The sequence below is a fragment of the Juglans regia genome, chromosome 9 (genome assembly GCF_001411555.2).
Source record: "Juglans regia cultivar Chandler chromosome 9, Walnut 2.0, whole genome shotgun sequence".
Taxonomy (NCBI): Eukaryota; Viridiplantae; Streptophyta; class Magnoliopsida; order Fagales; family Juglandaceae; genus Juglans; species Juglans regia.
The window spans coordinates 23,691,199-23,709,140 of NC_049909.1; the positions used below are offsets into that span (position 1 = coordinate 23,691,199).

The window sequence follows — 17,942 nt, forward strand, 5'->3', positions numbered from 1 at the left end:
GAGAAAAGAAAAGAATCCTACCTAGTAGCTGCATGGATTTGGTGCCATGGTTCCAAAGTAGCATTCTGCAGATGGAAAATTCACCTCATCTAGGTTACAATTTCGATTCAAATTATCTTGGAAAGTTAGCATGTCGGGGATTAGGATGTATCACTGTTTTAAACTCAAGTTGATGGTTTTGGATGGATGTACCAAAAAGAAATATCTAATATTCTTCTTCAAAGTACATTGGACGTGGATGTTTCAAGCTTGTAGCCACACCTGATCTCAACAATGACTGCTGCATATATATCAGCCACTCCATCTTCACTTGACACACTTTCCATTCATGCACAGCACACCCTGGTTTTGGTTGAATCAGCTTACAATCTTTCTCATCTAGGGTTAATAAAATTAAATTAATTTGACCTTTTTTTTACCCCTTATTTGCCCTTTGCCTTCCCTCAATTGGAGGGTCAGTTTGAGTTTGGGATACAGGTGATTGGATTTACTTTACTGTGACAAATAAAATAAAAAAAATCTCAAATTTTAATAATTTGGTGTGTAAATGGTATAATATTAAAACAAAATTATATTAATTATATATTTAGTATTTTAACTTCTGTAAGTAATAAAAAAAATGATATTTACATGAAAAAAAAAATAAATATAAGATTTACATGAAAAAATTTAATTTTTTAATACTAAAATTTAATTTTTTTCAAAGAGGGATTACGAAACTTATATATTTAATAATTATATCTAGAATAATAAATATTTTTTTTTTCCCGATAAAATGGTAAATAAATGTAAAATGGATGGGAGAAAATGTTTTTAGTAAATGGCTTTGGGCTAAGGTCTTTGTAACCCCCAAATACGTTTAAAATGACAAAAGCCAATGACACACAGAAACAGACATAGACACAGACACAGAGAGAGATCCATTGTAACAAGTCAACCGCGTCTCACTCTCTCACTTTCCTCTCTGACAAACTTCACACACACACACACAATCGCCTCTAAATTACCATTCTGCCCATCCCTTCTCCCCTTCCATACCATTAAAGCCACACTTCTCCGCTCTCTTCCCACTCTCCCATCCCAATCGCTCGAAATGTCGCAGACTCAAACCTCCTCTCTCTCCCAGTTTCGGCTGAGTAGCTCCGGTGACTTGGCACCCGGAAACGCCGACGATTCGGGTCACCCTGGTTCGAACTCCGCCAAATACAAGCTCATGTCGCCGGCCAAGCTCCCGATCTCGAGGTCCGCGTGCATCACGATCCCACCCGGGCTTAGCCCGACGTCATTCCTCGAGTCCCCTGTGCTTCTCTCCAACATGAAGGTTAGCTTCGGTTCGGTGTCTTTTTCTTTTTGAGTTCTTAATTCTTTCCTCGAAATGTGGTGCGGCTTTGGATCAGGTTTCTACTTTCTGTTTGGCTACCGAGAAAATAAAAAAAGGTCAGAAAGTGATGGAAGATGAAAAAGAAACGAGCTTTCTGAATCGTAGACCGTGTTCCTTAGCTCAACTTTTCGAACTCAAAACCTATTTTTTACTTTCTTTTCGTTCGTGCTTCTATTCCTTCGATTCCTAATCAACCAAACGGACTTTATCTCTCAGAAATTCGTGTCGTTGCGGCTCCCAAATTTTGTAGTGTTTTGCAGCGTGGTGTTAAAAAGTATAGTGGCGAATTTCCTAGGACTTGAATGATGTGATATAGATATTTATAGATATCTCGAATTGAGCCCAAAAAATATGCTTTCTTTGTTTTTCAGTAAAAATTCGATAATTTTTTGTCCTGTTTCAATCTCATATCACAATTTAGTTTTTGATTTTCCATATGGTTTACTAAATTTTATTATTTGGGTGCTCGAGCTGGGACCGTTTGATTCCGATGCTTGCTCATATATTATTGTATTTTTATGCATTGGCTCCTTTATGCCATGCTATATAGCATTTGCTTTGAGGGAATTGATTGTTCTAATGGAATTTGCTTTGGGGGAATATCAAATACGGGCTTTCGTTCACAAAGTCTGAATGGCCTTTTTTTTTTTTATTTTTTTTTTTATTTTTCTTTAATGTCAGTGTTGTTTTTTCACATAATGAATCTTCTCTTTTTGTTGGGTGCTTTGCCCTTTTTGTTTGTCTTTGTTTTTAACGGTGTAGGATACCGAACCTTTTCCATTTGCATATTGTAGAACATCGAATAAATGCGTCAGCATTAAGTAGTGAGGATTACTATTTGATAAATGTGCCGCAATGGCGGGCGGTAGCTGCAGAGAGGTTTGAGAGAATGTGGGTCAAGGTGATGAGAAAATATGAGATTATGCTGAGACTGATGGAGTCTTATTATTGGGTGTATTTGCTATATTTGGTTTAAAATTTGTGTAGGCATGGTTCTGTTGAGTTGAGCATATAGATGCATACCATATTTCTTTAATTATCAAATGGGTATCGTACGAGCGATAAATGAATTTTAAACTCATCAGTAAAAAGAACTTGTACGTACTTTTGCTTATGCTTTCCTTTAATGAATTCATATTAAAATTCTTCTTTATCCTTTTGTGGTTGTTTAAATGGAGTTGTCATGGTATAAAGTTGCTAGAATTCATTTACATACTTCATTGATCAGATGAGCTTGAACTCCTTCTATTAATTCTAGTAAGAATGATATCTGAAAACTTTGTCAGATAGTCCTTGTTAGGAACTGCCATGGAATAGTTTTGTCAAGTAGTGCTGGATTTAGGTCATAGGATTTCATGGATGGTGCAAAACATGCATGCATTTCCCTTTTTCTATTTTAGGTTTCCTCCTTTTACCAAGACTTTGATATTGTTCTTCTGTTTGTTGATAAGATTTTTCTCCGATATTTTTCCACTTATCTTGCAGGCAGAGCCCTCTCCGACCACCGGTTCCTTTATGAAGCCTCAAGTGATCCATGGCCCTGCTAGTTCTGCTGCACATCCGGGAACTACAGTTTGCTCCAACACCGATTCCTTCAATGAAAGAAATCCCAGCTTCTTCGAATTTAAACCTCATGCCACATCAAATATGGTATTGTTCAATGAGTATTCTGTTGATGAAAATTTAAAAATGAGACATGATCTGTGTAGATATATGATCAGATGGGCCCTTAGATCCAGATATATTGTTAATCATAGTTTGCCTAAGTTTATAACCTGTTTTAAATTGTGTTACTGGCTCCATTACTTATAAAAAAAATTGTATTATCGGCTCCTCAAGGCTCAAGTTGAACAATTCAGTAGATGTCTTATCGTATTAAACCTTACAGATATTAACACTTAACTGTTACTTATAATTGATTTCTGTATGTCAACTTCTAGTTTAATTGCTGGTGCTTTTCAATTAATTTGACTTATATGTTGTCATTTGAAGATTTTTGCAAAAGATATGATAGATGAGTCTCCTTTGTAACTCTCCCTCTCTCTCATAAGAATTGAGCAGTAAAATATGGCCTTACTAATTATATATTCATAAAAGCAAAAAAAGAATCCTCTGCTAACTGTGAGGTACCGGTTGCCTGATATTATATATTTACTACAAGGTTCCTGCAGATCTGAACCACCATAGAAATGAACAATCTATCCAAGTCCAAGGTCAGTGCCATCCTCACGCCTTTGCATCATCAGCATCAGTGAAAAATGAGATGGCAGTTTCCTCAAACGAGTTGAGTCTTTCAGCACCAATTCACATGGTAACTTCAGGGGCTAGTGCACCGGCTGAAGTTGATTCAGGTGAGCTAAACCATAGAGGAACCCCAAATACTGGGTTTCAAGCTTCACAATCTGAGTCTAAAGGAGGTGGAATTTCTGCTGTTGCTGAGAGGCCATCGGATGATGGATATAACTGGCGAAAATATGGACAGAAACTTGTTAAAGGATGTGAATTTCCACGTAGCTATTACAAATGTACACATCCTAACTGTGAAGTGAAAAAGCTGTTTGAGCGCTCTCATGATGGACAGATTACTGAGATTATCTACAAGGGTACACATGATCATCCTAAACCCCAACCAAGCCGTCGGTATACTTCTGGTACCATGATGACTGTCCAAGAAGAAAGATCTGATAAGGCTCCATCTTTAACTGGTCGAGATGGTAAGGAAGAAACTTCATGGTGATTTCTGTTGAGGGTGCTTTTATGGACTAATTAATGTGCTTTTTCTTTGTGCTCTGATTCTTGCATTGCAGAGAAGTCTGGCATCTATGGACAAACATCCCATGCAGTTGAGCCAAATGGTACTCCTGACCTATCTCCTGTCATGGCAAATGATGATAGTCTAGATGGTGCAGGTTCAACTCCAAATAGGAACAATGATGATGTTGAGGATGATGATTTATTCTCCAAACGGAGGTATAATGTTTCGCAATTTGAGGCTCTTAAGTTTTTCAAAAGTTGTGCATATGTGCTAAACAAGGAACTGAATTATTAAGCAGGAAAATGGACATTGGTGGGCTTGATGTCACTCCAGTGGTTAAACCTATCCGGGAACCACGTGTAGTTGTCCAAACTCTTAGTGAGGTAGATATACTGGATGATGGGTATCGCTGGCGCAAATATGGGCAGAAAGTGGTCAGAGGTAATCCTAATCCAAGGTATGTTTTACAAGTTGATGACAAGCATGCATCTACAGATAGTCTTTTATTTGCATGATCTGTTTCCACATGTCCTCTACTCCTCTCAGAATAATTTTGTGAATATATTACAAGTCCATTGAACTTTTTTCTCCTATGTCCTGCTACAGTATCCATTGCTTCCCAATCCTCATAGTCTATATACCACTACCAAGTAAAAATTGTGCAAAGATGGGTTTTTCTACTTATCGTCTTATATTTTTAAACCAATATGTTTTAATAAATTCTTTGGTAGAAAATTGCATTTAGTTATGGACAAACATAGGCCCAGCATAAGTCAGTGCTTCAGTAAGCTGGTCAATGCTTGTGGAAATCTTTGAGATTCTTCTTTTATGCCCGACCTAGTTTGAGTTTCATATAGCAGTCTGCATTAAATGGGTTTCTGGGTGTTTGCACTTTGAAGGACCCCATTAATGACAATGAGTTCCTGTGCTGGGGCAATTTTTTTCCCTTCGTTATATCAATGTTTCCTGCAGTGCAAAAAACTGCTTGTTGAATTTTGTGCATTACATCTGACTATCAATTTGACAGTAATTCACATCAACTCCTAGAATCTCAAACTCAATTTTTGGTATTAAGACTGCTGGGCACCTTAGCTTTTTCCTGGTGAGAGTTAAAGCCAAAGGTCTTTGACTATATCTCATGCGTGCAAGTATCAAAGTGGTATTTACATATTGTTTCCTGGATATAGATGGGAAGCTCAAATATGACTCCAACATGTACTTTCTCTTTATGTATATACAAATCTTCTGGCTAGGACCTATTTTTATATTGCAATATCTTTTTCTGATGTAAGTCATGTACGTTGCTCGACGTGGTCACATTTTATGCAGGAGCTACTACAAATGTACAAATGCTGGATGCCCTGTTAGAAAACATGTGGAGAGGGCATCTCATGATCCCAAAGCAGTTATAACCACATATGAGGGAAAACATAATCACGATGTGCCTACTGCAAGGACAAGTAGCCATGACACAGCAGGACACACAACTGTGAGTGGACCGTCAAGGATTATTAGATCAGAAGAAAGTGATACCATTAGCCTTGATCTTGGGGTTGGGATCAGCTCAGCTGTTGAAAATAGGTCCAACGAGCCCAGGCAGGCACATCATTCTGAAATTCTGGGAGTCCAATCTCACGCTAGCAATTCAAATTTTAAGGTGTTTCAAGCAACCCCAGTTTCAGCATATTTTGGTGTTCTAAGTACCGGCTTAAGTCGATATGGATCAAGAGAAAATCCAAGTGAAGGCCGAAAGATTGAAATTCCACCTTTAAACCATTCCTCTTACCCATTTCCACAGAACATGGGAAAGATACTGACGGGTCCTTGAGATTCTTTACAATGCAATGATAACAAAAATAAAATACGGTGTGATTTATTTTTTATTTTTTACTTATATGTATTTTCCTTTCTTTCTTCAGCAGTTGAGGACAAGAAGACGAGTCTCTAGATGAAACAGGATTCGTCTTAATTTTACCTTAATATCTGAGAGCTGTTCTTGACATTGACTGCCCCCAGCAAATTTCTTTTAAGTCCAATACTGTTTGTATAATGTTGACTTCTGGGTGAAACTCTGTATAAATATGAAATTAAGACTGGTGTATGATTTTCTGACAGGAAGACTTTATTGTAACTTAAGAACTTGTACGATATTGGAAGGAAGTATGGTTTCATTTTCGCTTTCTAATGGACTTGTAATTCGATGGAAGTAACGGGTGTAACCGATGAAGTAGCTTTGGAGTCCATACGGTATTGCACCTGGCAACAGTCGAGGGAAACGTGCAAAATTCTGAATGCCACAACGTATACATACATTCATCCACACACACGCATATATATATATATATATATATATATATATATCTATTCTTATGTACTCTGCTTGTATGATTATGAAGCGATGATCCATGGTAAAAAATTGCCATTGATGCTTGTCGCTAGATTTTGTATGTTCACCAAGAGACATGTCTGGTTTTGGATTCGAGTCCTTGATTGGTTTGGGAAAGGGGCCAAAGGGCTATCCCCAAACAGTAGGTAGGCTAAGATTTCGTTTGGATGTGATGAGTTAGTCTCTTTATGAATAGTAATCAGTTGAGATAGTTGAGTAAATTTTGTGTGACTTACCTAAGATGAGCTTAGATATATTTGGATGTTAATATGAGTTTAAATATATTTATGAGAGTTAAAAATGTTGTGGGTCCCATGTGTAAAGAGATGTTGAGTTTAAAAAGATTGTGCATGGGTCTCATGTGTAGAGAAGTTTTGAGTTAAGATAAATTTAATAATTTTAGAATTTGATATTTAGATGTCATACTCAACTTAAAATTAGATTGAACTGAGACAGTCTAAGTTCCAAACAGGACTTAAGGTTACCATTACTAGAAACTAACAAAATGACAAATATCAATTACCCTTTAATGGTTCCGTTTGTTGGGGGAGGACAAACAAACCATAATTGCCATTTTTGTAGAGAATTGAATATGGTAAGAGTATTTCATATCATCAGTAGAAAATAGTTAATGAATAGTAGTGAATAATATTGAATTGTATGTGAATAATAGTAAAGTAGTATGAGATGGTCTCAGCAGCCAAACACAGCATGTTCTAATTCTAGTTCATGCAGGTGAAGCAACTGGGCAAACAAATCCAGGAGGCTCTTTTTCAAAGGAATACAACTTCTCATTGCATTCCTGGTGTCACCCAAAAGAGAGAATTCAATCCTTGTGACAGTTGACAGTTGACAGAAATACTATCCCAAAATAAGAGAAGGTTAGAAACATCTAGGAAATCCCATTTTTGAACAAAAAATTTATTTGGAACTTGGTATGGAAGGCACATTCATATTGAACTAGCAAACTAGCTTCTCCATATCAGCTGTGCGGAAGATATCCTCCACACCTACTTGCAAGTAGAAATAAATTGTAAATATTATAGAAGTACTATTATTTTATAAAACTATCCTTAATTTAAAACTGAATTAAAAAAAAAAAATTGTAAAAGGGAATGATCTTTCTCACTTTCCTTTTGGAAACCACGAAAGAAACTGCGAGCGAAGTTCCATTTGTATAGCAAATACAGAGATGCTGAAAATTCACTGTACTATTTTGGCGCTTTTTGGAAGGGTGACTGACATTTGCAATTTGGTCCTTAAATGCACTGTTGGTAGAATCCAATAACCCTTTATTCAGTATTTTGTCTTAGTATTTTGTCTTTGCTTGCTTTGAGAGACTGTGCAACCACGTTGAGCAATCTCCACCAATGCTATCATCTTCCCAAATCAACACACCAGAAGTTTCAAACGATGCATATACAGAAAAAGTTATTTTTTGTTGATAGAATCCAATAACCCTTTATTCAGTATTTTGTCTTTGCTTGCTTTGAGAGACTATGCAACCACGTTGCGCATCGAATCTCCACCGATGCTATCTTCCCAAATCAACACCCCAAAAGTTTCAACCGATGCATATACAGAAAAAGTTATCTTTTTTAGCTTCATGGCACAAATATTGTTTTAAACAATATATATATAAATCAGTGTAGTATGAGAGAAAGAGAGAGAGAGAGAGAGAGATGCATGCTATCTGGGTCTCCCTTAAGGAGACAGCTAACTGTAGAGTAAAGCTGACGAATGTGGTTAGCCGGGCCGGAACATGTGGAAACAGAAGTGAAAAGGATATACTGGAACGTGAGCCTGCCCATTGCACGGCAACTCCGATTCGCAAGGCTATTTTCGGCCAGACGCGAACATTGCTTTATGGTAAGTGTTTTCTTCTCCATTCTGCTTTTGAGGCTTAATTTCAACTCTAACAATGTATCTCTGTCCCATGATAGTATCAACAAAACATTTAGATTACAGTGGAGTACGATTCTTACTCCTGTTTCTATGATTCTGAACAATGCTAGAAAAAATGCTGAAAAACTTTGTGAATCTTTGTCACTTGGCATGAATTCTCTATTTTGTTAAACCTTCCGTTGCCATTTTCAAAAAGGGTTGAACACTGGAGACCCATCAAGAAACATCGTTGAGCTCATCTTTCAAAGAGCGTCCATGAACCCCTCTAAGCCATCAAGAAAGATAAAAACTGTCCTCAAGGTGAAGAATTCCGTAGAAATTCTTGACAGGTTTGAAGAATATAGAGAGAAGGTGAAGAAGAAAGCCTACGAGAGATATAAAAGGAATCCAAGAAGCACGGTGGACGGGAACGAGCTGTTACGATTCTATGGCTCTACTATGGTTTGCTGCAGTGGCAAGTCAAAGCGAGTATCTGAATTGTGTAAAGATCCCATTTGTGAAGTCTGCAGGATTATTGAATCTAATTTTGACACAGATCGCACCAGAAGATATGGTGTCCGTTTGAGTACTGGTAGTGACGACTCGAGTGAGAACATGATTGCCACTACAAGAGTGAACAATATAAAGAGGGCTGTCATCGTTTGCAGGGCAATTGCTGGGAGCATAGGTAATATGTGGGATGGGGAATATGAAGGTTTTGATTCAGTGGGAAGTGGGCTGCTTTCTAACTTGGAGTGCTTGATAGTGCCAAATCCAAATGCTATACTTCCCTGTTTCGTTATAGTTTTTGACTGATCCGGATGTTCATGTATATCTTTTTGCATTGAGCAATAATAATCCAGCTCAGATTTGCTTATAATTTAACTAATGCCATTAATGTAATAGCTAGAAACCAGACACGTTGTTTTGCATTCCATTACTGATGTTCTAAGTGAATTTTAGGTTAGTAACCTGAGATGAGGAACAAGATTTGTGTGAGAAAAGGTTATTTATTCCTAACAGATACAAAAAGTAACATGTAATGGGATTAGACTTCAAGCAACAACTTATCACTTGAAAGGTTTCTACCTCGGTTTAACCGAGGGGAAGGATAGAACGAGAGGGGAAAGAAATAAAGACTACCAAGGACAGTGGGGGTTAGATTTAGGTTAAACCCAACTCCAAAATGATGTCGTTTTATTAATTATTTATATATATATATATATATATATATATCTTATAAGTATTTTAAGTTGGGCTGAGGGTACTAAGGTTGGGCTGGGGTGCAGGGAAGGTGGGGGCCGGCCAACCCGCCCCCCAACCCTACGTACATGCGGACTCTATTTGCTTGGAAAGACAATGTAAATAACCACAGTAATCTTTAGAGCATTGGCATTGGCTTCTTCAAATCACTTTTCATTTCTAAATTTAAATAATTTTATCAATAGTTGACTCACATTGAATTAGCCAAACGCTTTTCATCCTAAATATTAACTACAGTAATTTTATCTTTTTCTTCAAAGATGAAAAGCACTATTTCATCTCCAAATTAATTGTTTATTATATCTCGTCGCTCTCTCCCACGTCTCCCTTTCTCTTTCTTCTTCCTCTTCCTTTCCCGCGTTTCGTCTTCCCTTCTTCCTTCTCTTCGTCCCTCTCTCGTGTCTCTTCCTCTCTGTTCTCTTCATCTTTTTTTTTTTTTTTTCTCTTCTCCTCTTCTTCCCTCTCCCGCGTCTCTTCCTTCTTCCTCTTCTTCTCATTTTTTTTTCTCTTCTTCCCCTGTTTCTCTTCTTCCCCATTTCTCCTCTTCCCCATTTCTCTTCTCCCGCAACCATTCCCCCCGCAACCGTTCTCTCCTGCGACAGAGCTCTCCAGCACAGCATAGCGGCAGCACGGCACTCCCAAGCACACGGTAATCATTCGAAACCCTAACTTTGATTCTAGCCTTGATTTTTTCCGAAAGTTGGTTTGATTTTGTTGATGTTTGGGTTTGATTCGAAACCCTAACTTTGATTCTAGCCCTGATTTTTCCGGATGTTGGTTTGATTTTGTTGAAGTTTGGGTTTGAATTTGTTGATGTTTGGGTTTGAAGTCGAAGGTCTCGGGTAGTTTCTTCAAACGATTGCCTCTGTTGATGTTCTCAGATTGCTTTCTGTTTGGGTTTGAAGTCGAAGGTCTCGGGTAGTTTCTTCAAACGATTGCCTCTGTTGATGTTCTCAGATTGCTTTCTGTTTGGGTTTGATTTCTGGGATTTTACCTCAGATTGCCTCTGTTTGGGTAGTTTCTTCGTGGTTCCTGTTTGGATGTCTCTGACATATAGAGTTGCTTGCATGTCAATGTTTGGTCTGTAATGCACTTTGAATTATTGGAGCTTCTGATTTTGGAATTAGATTTGCCATAGTCCATATTGGCTAGAAACTAGTAGTAAAGAATAATCGATGACTATCAAAGCTTCTGATTTCTGGTAGATTTTTTATATATAAAAATAAAAAAATAAAAAATAATAATATTTTATTATTATAGAGAATAATATGACTAATCTAATGTAGATTTTAAGTTTTGAATGGTTAGTTAAAAGTGAAAAAGTTACATATTCTTCAAAATTTAAAGAATAAAATAGTCAATCAAATACCAATGCTCTTAGGACATCATAGTGTGTGTTATAGCCCCATAAGATTCCAATAATCGATTCCAAGGGTCCAAAATAAAATCTCCAAGTCTATCTACGAGTAGGTCACAAAGAAACAGTAAAAGAGGAGAACAGGACAAGCTTTCTCCTTAACAATGATGATTGCTCTGGATAAGGTTAAATGCCCACGTGTAATCAGATTGGACCACAGAGTCACAGGACAACTGAAAGCTGGTTTTCCCAAGTAACAGAGGAGTACAGGGCAAACATATGCAATTGTATACGGTATTGGTACATAAGCAGGAGTCTGCAGCAGTCAAATAACTCGCTTTCTCATTTAATACTGTATCAACCAAGGCAATTGTACAATCAAACTCCTAAAAACTTAGAGATTCTCACTAGGTCTTAATGCATGTGGCAGAAGAATGTCTAGATGGACAATGCATCCCTCTCATCCTCTTTCTATAACCATCATGCCATTAACACATTAATTTGATGCCAATCTATTCGTTTCCTCTTATATTTTGTGCCAATTTCAGAATTTACTTTCATGATAAGGAATTAAAGGGGAAAACGGCACTCAAACTTCTTACTCAGTGAGATTCCACAATATCCATTTTCTTTTTGCATCTTGACTCAAGGTGTTTTCTGTATGCAAAACCCTACTAGCTTCTGCATTACGGTCATGCATTCTTGTTTACAATTGAAATTGCGCCAAAGACAGGCAGATATGTACGTAGAAACTATACATCCATGTTACTGTAAAAACAATAAACTTAGTAAGTAATTGACATTACATATAATTGGGTGCACCGTTGATAATCTTGTATAAGCGATCTCTCCTGGATTCATACTGTACCATTGAAGGAATGTATATTATTGACATAAAAATAGGCCAACTCTAACCAGAAAAGAATCGTTTCCACGACTGCCATGGGAGAAATCCACCTGCCAGAGAAGATGAGTTTAATTACACAGATGCTTGCCTAATTTAACAAAAGTAGACATAACACTGAATATAGAATCAAACATACCACATCCGGGACATCGAAAATAGTACTTATTGTCTCTGAGAACAAGCCCTGACCCTCCACATACCTCACATTTTCTCTGTGCCATCTGCCACGCAACATAATAAATTAAACAAACCATTAATAGTAAGATACTATGTAATACACTTCACAGAGGGATGAAAATAGGAAGCAATGTTCTTTTATCAACATATATGTGCTTACAATTCTTTTGCTGAACTCTATCCCTGCCACCACAAAGGGTGTAACTCCAGTTGCACAAACAAGATTTTCTTTTTAGCACTAGATTTTAAAGGGTAACTACATGACGGAGTCAATATTTCAATCAAATAGTTCAATTTTCTGACTAACAATATCAGTTTAAAAGAACACGGAGAGATATTAAATACTGAACTAATCTGCTTTGGACTCTTCGATAAAAATAATGATTAGGAATTAAGAACAAGAGAATCGTAAAACATCCGAAAGATGCTAATTCCTATTAGTTAATAACAGACCCAAACGGCTGAAAACACTGTGGATGGTAAAACACAGTATATGTTATATAAAATAGAAACCACAATGTCTAAAGACTAAACCTAAAACACAGGATATTTTCATACCTAATGCACCGACAACTATTTGCCAGGTGAGCTCCACCCCAGCTGGACTCGTCACCGCCGAAACATCGTTTATTGCCGGAATCCTGGTCGTTGATATTCTCCTATTTCCTTTCAAATGGGTGCATCTCTTTCGGGAAGTAAGAAGATGGGATTTTGTGGATACGATTTTAAGGAGAGTGTAGTTCGAGTTTGGAAGTGTGGGAAGAAGCAGCGATGAAGAAACTGAAGGGACCAAAGCTTCCATGGGAAAGCCTAAAGACGGTCTCAGACTCGGAGAGTGTTGGCCTTGCTGGCTTCTCAGTGATCAATCCTCGTGGTCCGGAATCTGGACGTTTATATTTGGCCACGTCGGTTTCTCCGTCAACACATAAACGACCTAACGTTCAACTAATTATGGTTACGTGTAAAATTGTAAATCTATCAAGCAACTAGCCGTTTGGTACACAATCAAGCAAAGCAGAGCAACTGGCCGAAACCATAAATGTAGTAGTTTGTAGAGTTGGTATTTCATGAGTTGAAATCAATTGTGATGGTAAACTCTTACCATTAGGCTATAAGATAAGTTTTGATTTTGAACCGATCGGATATTTTGAGAGTATTATGGTGACGGACTCATCTGTAATGTAGTAATTATAGTTTAAATCGGACATTTCGTAATAGAAAGAGACTCTTATAATTACGCTAGAAGGGTTGCTACGCTGGTCACCGTCTATTCTTACGAGAAGAAGAAGAAAAAAAAAACTAGCCGAAATGAAGCTAAAAACGACTGCCCGTCTTTCATCTTCAAAGAAATAAAACAGTTAAAGTAGTTAACGTCCACAACGCCCCCAAAGTAACTAATTAGTCCAATAGATTCAGATTTCCACAAGCTGAGTTAGAGTCCACACTACCGGCAAAAAGATATATGAAGAAGAAGAAGAAGATATTTTTCTGGTTAGGGTTTTTGGGTGTATTCTCTCTCTCTCTCTCTCTCTAAAAAATGGCGGCTTTTTTCTCTCTCTATCCCTTCAATACCATTCTCTGCACTCCTTTGAACGTCTCAGTTTCGCACTTGACCGTACAGTCCCTCTCAAATTTTATTGGAGGAAGCGGGGGTGGAATTGTTAAGCCGAGGGGCAGAACGTGCAGGTTCGTGGCGCTGTCGACGCACTCGACCCCTAGAATCCTCAAGTCCAACCGGAGATCGCGCTACGGCCACCTACTTTCGCCGTTCGATACTGACGACGAGGATTTTGATGATGAAGACGACGAGGTGAAGGATGATTCTTCGGCGCCCAATGTGAGCTTACTTGCGCTTTGCCTACTTGGAGATTTTTTCTTTGCTTTAAGTGAAGTCTTATTAGTCAGGATTTGACTCTGCACTTTTTGGAAGATCCTTTCGTGCTCTTGGTTTTGCTAACGAAATTATAAAAAAACCGGCTTTTTCTTTTTCAAGATTTGTTTTGTTTTGTTAAAGCTCCTTTCCTACTGCTTTTGGAAGTAGAATTGCTTTCTTATTCGTGCTTAGAAAAAGAAAGAGTTTCATACTTTGTCGGACCGACTCGAACCTGCTTTATACGTTAATTTCTAGATAATGGGACTGGTTAAAATTCTAAGAAAATCGACAATTGGAGCTAAGTTTTGGACCTCATTTTGGATCAAGAGCTGTATTGTCATGGAGCCAATTGAAACGTTTTAGCCTCATTTCCCATTCTAGCTAGTGGCATGTTCACAATCATGGATAAGCATCAGTTTGTATGTCATTAGAGCATGATGGTGTGCCAGTAGTTGTTACATGCATACAGATGCATGAGTTGATACAACTTGCTACTTAGATTTTCTAACACGTTTTGATATTAATGTGGGATGAGTCTGCAGGATGACTTTGCCAAAACTGCAGAACTTGATCTTAAGGGAAAGAGATTGAAGTCCCAGCATGAAACAAGAAAAGGTAAACAGAGACAACCAGAGAGAGACTGGAGCTTCAGAGCATCCAAACCTGGACAAAGCCTCAAAATTGATGAAGATCAATTGGATGCGAGAAATGACGAGAACACTATACAAAGGAGTGACATTGGAGATTCCTATCATGATTTCAATGAAACAGAGGAAATCAGATCCGTAGATATGAATGGCAGAGGGAAGGTAAGTGCACATATTAACACGATGAGCTATCAAGTTTTCCTATGAACTGTACTGATGGGACCAAGTAGCATTACAGATGTTTTCTTTGATTACAGTTGATGACAAGGAAATCTATGGAGAACAAATATCCTCGGCTATGTGAAGAAATAGATTTGGATAAAAAATGGTTACCCCTTCTTGATTACTTGACCACATTTGGCCTTAAGGAATCACACTTTATACAAATGTATGAAAGGCACATGCCTTCCCTTCAAATTAATGTGTGTTCCGCACGAGAAAGGTTGGAATACTTGTTGAGTATTGGTGTCAAACATAGAGATGTGAGAAGAATACTTTTGAGGCAGCCGCAAATTTTGGAGTACACAGTAGAGAACAATTTGAAGTCCCATGTTTCTTTCTTGCTGGGTTTGGGCATTCCAAGTTCCAGAGTAGGGCAGATAATTTCAGCTGCACCATCTCTATTTTCTTACAGTATTGAGAACTCATTGAAACCCACAGTTAGATATTTGGTTGAGGAGGTCGGCATCAAGGAAAAAGCTTTAGGTAAAGTCATACAACTTAGCCCTCAAATCCTGGTCCAACGCATTGGCATATCGTGGAACACGCGTTATACTTTTCTGTCAAAGGAATTGGGAGCACCAAGAGATAGTATAGTCAAAATGGTGACTAAACATCCTCAGCTCCTCCATTACAGTATTGATGATGGATTACTGCCTAGGATCAATTTCCTGAGGGGTATAGGGATGTGTAATTCTGACATCTTGAAAGTTTTGACCAGCCTTACACAGGTCAATTTGTTTCCTTGTATGCATATTTTAATTTTTTAAAATTCTTAAAACTCCTTTCTTTGGCGGGTCAGAGATTGGAGTGCTTATTTTTATGTGTTGTAAAGAGATGTTTAATCATTCAATATTTAGTCTTTCATATTTTTCTCCTCGTAAATTTTTTCATCCTGCCAAAAGTTTCGAGTCAAATGTTGTTCAATTTAATCAATCTTGTTGTCTGATATATTCCATTTATGTTCCCCTAAGCATCAGACTCTATGTTTGCAGGTATTATCCTTATCATTGGAGCAGAATCTGAAGCCTAAGTATATGTACTTGATCAATGAACTTCGTAACGAGGTGCATTCCTTGACAAAATATCCTATGTACTTAAGTTTGTCTTTGGACCAGAGAATTCGTCCTCGCCATAGATTCTTGGTTGCCCTTAAGAAAGCTCCAAAGGGGCCATTTCCTCTCAGTTCACTGGTTCCAACTGATGAATGCTTTTGTCAGCAGTGGGCTGGAACCAGTTTAGATAAATATTTGGCTTTTCGGCAGAGACTACTACTCAAGGAGTTTGCAAAGAAATACGAAAAGAAAGGATAACACTCTGCCCTCTCTATTGTGTCCTTGGCTTACGATACAAGTATTTGAATAGCAGTCTCTTCATTAACTTCGGCAACAAAAAACTTTTTTTTGTTTAATTTCACTGAGGTTTTAGTGAATCTCAGCATCTTTGACTTTTGTAAGCCTCTAGTAAGTAAATGCTATGCCATGGTTTGGCGAAGAGGTACTCAGCACTGTAATTGGTGCTGAAGCTGCTCGAGTGGCAAAGTTGATGTTTGAAGGCGAGAGTTATTTTCTAAGCTCTGGTTATCTAAAGGCGAGACGGCATCATCAAAAAGGCTGTTATGTGGAAGAGTTTTAGATCCTTGAACAAGAAAGTGAATGAAAATGGAAGTGGCATGTTGTCAAACGATGCGGTTTACAAGCGCCAGATAGTGGATATATGCGGGAGTTTCTTCTTCCTTTCTTTCTTTTTTCCTAATCTGTATATATTTTGGAGTTAGACCCCATTTGATAGTTCCCATGAATGATTTTGTCAATGTAAAAGGTTGTATTAGTTGATTGCTACATTATGCATCCGAGCTTCTCCATCCATTTGCGCCAATCCGTTCTAGTAACAACAGGTGTTTTCCTATCAGATGGCATGGCATGCTTTTTGTTTTCCCCTTTTTTAAGCATTTTAGTATGTCAAGGAAAATTTTACCAACCACGGGGACGTTAAGCAAATCTCAGTTAAAAAGCTCTCGAATTTGTCGTCTTTGATAATTATTCTAATCTCTTGAACGTTATAAACTGCCCCACAAATGATTGAAGATTTGATGCAAATTACCCTTATTAATAGAGACTTTTGATTTAAATAAATTATGCACGAGGATTCTTGGATACTGTTGATATCTTGCCCGTGATAGTCTATGCGGGTTCTCTTTGGGACAAAAGCAGAAACGGTGATGGTGTTTTTGACCCAATCATAGATATCTTGTTTTCTTCTGAACTTACTACAAAACCAGGTCCTTTCCCTCGTTGCCTTATTCTTTTCATGACCATAAGAGGGAGAGGAAAAAGAAAGAATCTGCAAAATGCTAGTACGATTAAGGGTCAAAATGGTAGTTGGAAGACTGCAAATCCACCTGCTTTCTATATACATCAATTAAAAGATGATGAATATTGAATAAGCTCTAGAGGGATAATTGCCACGTTTGAGGGTAAAAGTCTTCTAGTTGAAGTTTATGCAATTTGGTTGCCGAGCCTCTCACACCTGCTCTCTCAAAACCCATCATTCTTCCTAAACTTGCGGGTATTTTGTGCTGTCAGTAGCCGAAAAGCAAGCATCCAAAGAAGTCCAACTTAGCCAGGGAGATATCATACAAGGTACCAATCCCATCAATGGGTGGTGTCAATTTTTCCTTTAAATAGTGAAAGATGATGAACACTGCATATTATTTCCATCCTTGCCTTTTTAATTCCGTTTGTCTTATCAATCATTTTGTTGGTCATATTACTATGCCTAAACATATATAGTATTTGAAATTTTTGGTAATATATGGCAAACTTGTATATTATTTTGATGTCGCTCTTATTTATTGGGACAGAAATTTTTCTGATCTGATTACAGGGCTTGTCAAATGCAAAATCAAGCGAGCAGTTTGAAAGAAAAAAGCAAGGCTATGATACACAAGTATAACCAAATCCACCAGATATGAAAACCAAAACATATTTGGAGATGGAGGATGGTCATTCTTTCTGTATCTGCAAAGAAGTGCAATAAACTAACAAAAAATACACTAGAGGTAAACTGTAATAAGCTGTGCTGCTAAACCTT

General features: G+C 37.7%; 4 protein-coding genes across 8 annotated transcripts; 3 read left to right on the plus strand and 1 right to left on the minus strand.

Annotated features, from left to right (window-relative positions):
- The first annotated feature begins 913 nt into the window (after positions 1 to 913).
- Positions 914 to 6,321, plus strand: LOC108994223 (probable WRKY transcription factor 20). Of its 2 annotated transcripts, none has more exons than XM_018969358.2 (6): positions 914 to 1,321; positions 2,867 to 3,031; positions 3,543 to 4,095; positions 4,189 to 4,351; positions 4,435 to 4,593; positions 5,466 to 6,321. In XM_018969358.2, the coding sequence occupies exons 1-6, from the start codon at positions 1,094 to 1,096 to the stop codon at positions 5,962 to 5,964; spliced, it is 1,767 nt and encodes a 588-aa protein (XP_018824903.1). In that variant the 5' UTR covers positions 914 to 1,093; the 3' UTR covers positions 5,965 to 6,321. The 2 variants fall into 2 exon arrangements, with proteins under 2 accessions (XP_018824903.1, XP_035549990.1); XM_035694097.1 differs by lacking the exon at positions 914 to 1,321 and adding an exon at positions 2,586 to 2,638 and having other exon boundaries at positions 5,466 to 6,304.
- Positions 6,322 to 8,050: 1,729 nt separating this feature from the next.
- LOC108994277 lies at positions 8,051 to 9,348 on the plus strand. Its single transcript, XM_018969418.2, has 2 exons — positions 8,051 to 8,391; positions 8,624 to 9,348. The coding sequence occupies exons 1-2, from the start codon at positions 8,205 to 8,207 to the stop codon at positions 9,220 to 9,222; spliced, it is 786 nt and encodes a 261-aa protein (XP_018824963.1). The 5' UTR covers positions 8,051 to 8,204; the 3' UTR covers positions 9,223 to 9,348.
- A 2,420-nt stretch (positions 9,349 to 11,768) lies between these two features.
- Positions 11,769 to 12,977, minus strand: LOC108994286. 2 transcript variants are annotated; one of them, XM_018969427.2, is made up of 4 exons: positions 12,669 to 12,977; positions 12,271 to 12,320; positions 12,070 to 12,154; positions 11,769 to 11,983 (listed from the first exon to the last, which is right to left on the minus strand). In XM_018969427.2, the coding sequence occupies exons 1-4, from the start codon at positions 12,910 to 12,912 to the stop codon at positions 11,937 to 11,939; spliced, it is 426 nt and encodes a 141-aa protein (XP_018824972.2). In that variant the 5' UTR covers positions 12,913 to 12,977; the 3' UTR covers positions 11,769 to 11,936. The 2 variants fall into 2 exon arrangements, 1 of the variants encoding a protein (XP_018824972.2); XR_004802386.1 differs by lacking the exon at positions 12,271 to 12,320 and having other exon boundaries at positions 12,669 to 12,970.
- A 520-nt stretch (positions 12,978 to 13,497) lies between these two features.
- LOC108994295 (transcription termination factor MTERF9, chloroplastic) lies at positions 13,498 to 16,713 on the plus strand. 3 transcript variants are annotated; one of them, XM_018969444.2, is made up of 4 exons: positions 13,498 to 13,947; positions 14,526 to 14,792; positions 14,888 to 15,335; positions 15,845 to 15,945. In XM_018969444.2, the coding sequence occupies exons 1-4, from the start codon at positions 13,648 to 13,650 to the stop codon at positions 15,880 to 15,882; spliced, it is 1,053 nt and encodes a 350-aa protein (XP_018824989.1). In that variant the 5' UTR covers positions 13,498 to 13,647; the 3' UTR covers positions 15,883 to 15,945. The 3 variants fall into 3 exon arrangements, with proteins under 3 accessions (XP_018824989.1, XP_018824993.1, XP_018824983.1); XM_018969438.2 differs by having other exon boundaries at positions 13,499 to 13,947; positions 14,888 to 15,580; positions 15,845 to 16,713; XM_018969448.2 differs by lacking the exon at positions 14,888 to 15,335 and having other exon boundaries at positions 15,845 to 16,713.
- Positions 16,714 to 17,942: the final 1,229 nt, after the last annotated feature.